Source organism: Chrysochloris asiatica, unplaced genomic scaffold (genome assembly GCF_000296735.1).
Source record: "Chrysochloris asiatica unplaced genomic scaffold, ChrAsi1.0 scaffold00112, whole genome shotgun sequence".
Classification (NCBI taxonomy): Eukaryota; Metazoa; Chordata; class Mammalia; order Afrosoricida; family Chrysochloridae; genus Chrysochloris; species Chrysochloris asiatica.
The window spans coordinates 4,311,657-4,316,232 of NW_006408630.1; the positions used below are offsets into that span (position 1 = coordinate 4,311,657).

Genomic DNA, 4,576 nt, shown 5'->3' on the forward strand with positions numbered 1-4,576 from the left:
ATTTGTCATTCCCAGCATAGTAAATCACGTGGCCAACACCAGTCCATTTCAGCTCACTAATGCCTATCCACCATGGGTGACTCTGCTGGTATTTAAAATACCAGTGGCATAGCCTTCAGAACCAAAGAAATTCACAGGCCACCACAGTACGACAAACTGACAGACGAGTGGTGGGTTACTTACCTTAATATTTATTAAGTCAGGGTTACAACCCAACCCAGTATGGTAGTTCTTCAAATACTTAACTATTGAAATAGCAAAATAAGCAAAACAATTTGTATTTGGTTAAACAAAAAAGTTTTTAGTCAAAATTGTAGCTTTCTTCATTGTTGGTAACATAATTATATGTATATATTTGTTATTTAAGAAAAATATGCAGAATATATATATTTAGGTGTTTATAGCTAAACTAGTAAAACCTTTTGGAAAACAAATTATCAATAGGGTATACACAACAAAATGATAGATGCTCTCTGACCCAATAAGCCTTTCTTCAGTAGAAAGAAAAAAAACACACAAAACAAAAAACCATGAAGCTTATTCTAGTATTACCTAAAACACTTAAAAACTAGAACTGAAAGAGGAATGACTAGCAAAAAAATTCACGTCAAAACGCTAAAACATCAAAAACAAAAATAGGTATATTTACTATAAACTTTTATGTAAGAACATGAATGCACAAGGGAAAAGGAGATAATGTCAAATAGTAAGGAAATTTTTTGTTTCGTCAAGTTTGTTAAAATACTTTATTCATTATACATTGCTTTATTATATTTTATTTTTTATTAGATCATTTACTCTTTTGGTCTGTCCATTAAATGAAAAAATGTTTGTGCTATATAATTTATGTAGGAAAAATGTTTAGTTATAAACTTTTAAAAGTCTATCCTCTTCAGAGATGATGATTCGCAGAGATGTAACAGTTGAGGACTCTAGACTCATGGTGGGAGAAGGGATGTGTGCTGGCGGCCTGGAGGCAGGCTTGCAGGGTGAGCTCTTTGGCTGAATGATTATATATTCTTAGAAAGAATTCCTCGAAGTCAGTTTTCTCCACACAGCTCGTATACATGCGCAGGGCTGCAATTTTAATCTTCCATTTACTGCATTTCAGAGGTCCGGTGAATCCCATGGCTTCGATGAGCTTCGTGAAGGCACCCACCTTCTCCTCGACAGGCTGTGGGGAATCTTTGGTAGTAAGAAGCTTGTTTGTAGTGTGATACTTTCTACTCAGCTGTTCATCTATTCCAGCAATCTGTTCTGATCCACCACATGCCATGGACTGGCTCATCTGGGGCCACTGGGAGGTGCCAGACAGCATCCTGCCCCACTGCCCATGAATAGGAGGCACAGGTACTGATCGGCCGCATACTGGAATCCACTGGGTAATGCTAGTTTGGTTCCTAAGGACTAAGCACTAGCAACGCCATATTCCTCAGCAACCATTTCCGGGTGAAGGGTGGATTTTCGAAATCCCAGCTGCCGCTACTCCCTCACTCCTTGCCCTTTTGCCGGAGGGAGCGGCTTTCAGCACTTTTTAAATTGCAAGTTTAAAATGACCTTTATTTTTTGCTACATTTACATAGGAATTATCTTTGTCATAATGCTCAGAACCAAAGAAATAAACTCAGGAACTCTCCTCCTTTTTTTAAATCTAATTTTTTGTTTGACTATTTCTCTGATCTCATTACCTTTATTTAGTAGGGGAGAGATCTTATTAAGCTTAGATTCTTATGTTTTTAACTCAGCAGTAAATAGCAGCTTTCTCTCTGCCTTTATTTGTTCATCTAAAATAATGGAAAATAATCTTTGGCTCATGTAAGTGTTCAGAAAAGTACCTGACACAAAATAAAATTTGGTTTGGTTATCCAATCTCTATTTCTCCCCTAAAATCTGGATCCATATGTCCAATGGATTAACTGAGATCTACATTTATATGCTTCATGAGTCTCTCAAATTTAACATTTCCAAAACTTATCTGTTGGTATCCCTTTCAAACATACTCTTCTCACAGTTTTTGTATATTAGCATATTTACATCTTTCACTTGCTCAGGGCAACATCATCTTTGACCAACATCTTTCTCTTACATCATTCATCTAATCTTTCTGTGTTACATTTACCTTTTAATGACTCACAGATATCCTAGATTCACATTTCATGCCTTCCAAGTTCCATTATTGATGAATGCTTACAAGTGTTTCTTCTTATTTTGAATTTTAGTGATACATCTTGTGTATAAACCAGCTCGATGGCACTTAACAATAACAACAGCAGCATTCATTCCTTCTCTTATATTTGTTACTGAATGACATGGTTTTCTGAAATCATCAGTTTATCCATTTTGCTCTTTTTTTGAGTTGGTTCTGACCCATAGCAGCGCTGTATAGGGTTTCTATACAGTGCTAAGTTTGCAGGAGTGCTAAGCTTGCAGTTCAAACTGATGTTGCAGTCCAACACATTAAACCACAGGGCGACACCAGGACTCACAATGTATTATACATTTATATTATTAAAATCCAATAAAAACATTAATTTTTATTAACACCACATTCCACTGCTGTCAATTTTAGCTTAGTTATAAATAAATTGTTATTCAAAATACTGAAGTGGTTGCAATATGACTTCATGAAATTGATTAAATCCAGTTACCAAGCTGTACACATATTATTGTTAACATATAGAGGTAGCATGGGCCTCTATGTTGCAGGAAACACAGAGATACTCAGCATTTCTTGAACCTTGTCTAAAGTTTTAGTTCAGGATAGTTTCAACATTGGATAATGATGGATTCCTTATGATGATGTTATGTTTTTGGGAAACCTTATTCTAGATCCTTTTTGTAATAAAAGCCAAATGCTGCTAGAAAATCAATGTATTCCAGGAAATGAGAGTGTCACTGTCCAATCATATTTCAAGGACTGAGAAGATGTATAGTGCACAACTGGCACAGATATTCCACCAGTAATTAATTACATTTATTTAAGAAATAAATGGAATCCTGGTGTGGCACTGTCGGATATGCACTAGACTGATGACCACAAAGTCGGCATTTCAAACCCATAAGCTCCTCCTTGGAAGCCCTATACAGGGCCATTATGAGTCAGAACCAACTCACGGACACTTAATAGCAACAACAACATTATAAATATTTGTTATACTTTATGTACATTATTATTTAAGTGAGTACTAATTTGTTGGAAGAGAGCTCTGGTAACGTAGTGGTTACGAATCAGGCTGAGAGTAGCAAGGTCAGCAGTTCAAAACTACCAGCGGTTCCGCAGGAGAAAGATGAGGCGGTCTGCTCCAGTAAAGATTTACAGCCTCGGAAACCCTGTACAGAGTCACTATGAGTCGGAATCGACTCCACGGCACATAGCAACAACAACAACAACAATTTGTTGGAATGTTAGTATTTACTAATACTTATTCAATTGTTTGGAATCCTGGTGTGGTGCTGTGTGTTAATGTGCCAGACAGCAAAGCCATTTGAACTGAAAGGTCAGCAGTTCAAACTAACCAGCTGCTCCTTGGAAAACCCTATACAGTGTTGCTATGGGTTGGAACCGACTTGACCGCACTTGACAACAACATTCAGTTGTTTAATCATAATTACTTAATAAATGGAACTTTTTAGATTTATTTTGACTTGGAGAAATAGATATATAAATTATTGAGAAACTAAGAGAACCTGAAATCAGCTTGTTTTTATTTTTAATTTATTCTTTACTGAAATTCATTTTGTATTATTGTAACATAGGACACAGTTTTACTGAAGCTTTTACTGCTATAAAACATTTACAAAATTGAATTTGTAGTTCTGGTTCTAACCATTTCTGATTAATTCATCAACAATAGAAATTGGAAACAACATTCAAATTGAATTGGTAACAAAATATCATAAAAACTAGTGAGGTTTTGGTTTCATGATCACTTCAAAACATAGTTTTGAAATCCTTTGGATTTAGCAAAATCAAATTGAATACTATCAAATAAATCTTTTTCTTTCTTTCTTTCTTTCTTTCTTGCTTGCTTGCTTGCTTGCTTTCTCTTTTCTTCTTTCTTTTTTTTTTAATGTTTAAGTTCTTGTATATTTGTGGAGAAGTTTAAGCCTTATATCACAGATTCACTTTTACTTCACTGAATCACATGTTCTGTAAGTACTACAGCATTTGATACCCACAAAGCTTTATCAAATGTACATCTAGAAATTCTAAAGTTTTATAAGTAATTCTTAAAGTTCTTTTCTATAAGCCATTTTTCCAAAGCACATGGAATTAGAATCTGAAATTTGACTTCAATATGGGACAGCTCAGAAGCAAATGGGAATAACCCACAGAAGTGTATTTGAGTGCCCTTCCAGTAGTGGATTTGATTTATCCTTAATGAAATATGTTTTTAAAAATTAAAAATCTAAATAACACTAAAGCATTTTATATTCATTAACTCTTTTTATTTTTAATTTAAGGTTTTTATTGTGGATTGAGTGATTGAAAGTTTACAGGGCACATCAGCAGTTTCACATTCAACAATTCATATAACTTGTTTCATTACATTGATTATAATCCCCTCCATATACC

At 34.8% G+C, this 4,576-nt stretch overlaps 1 protein-coding gene across 1 annotated transcript in view; it reads right to left on the bottom strand.

Annotated features, from left to right (window-relative positions):
- Positions 1–602: 602 nt before the first annotated feature.
- Positions 603–4,576, bottom strand: part of LOC102837725 (ubiquinol-cytochrome-c reductase complex assembly factor 1-like) — a 24,423-nt gene continuing 20,449 nt past the window's right edge. The window contains exons 2-3 of the mRNA XM_006867935.1: positions 987–1,414; positions 603–615 (exon numbers count right to left, since the gene is read on the bottom strand). Of these exons, the coding sequence (XP_006867997.1) occupies positions 603–615; positions 987–1,414 (441 nt within the window). The remainder of the gene's footprint in view (positions 616–986; positions 1,415–4,576) is intronic.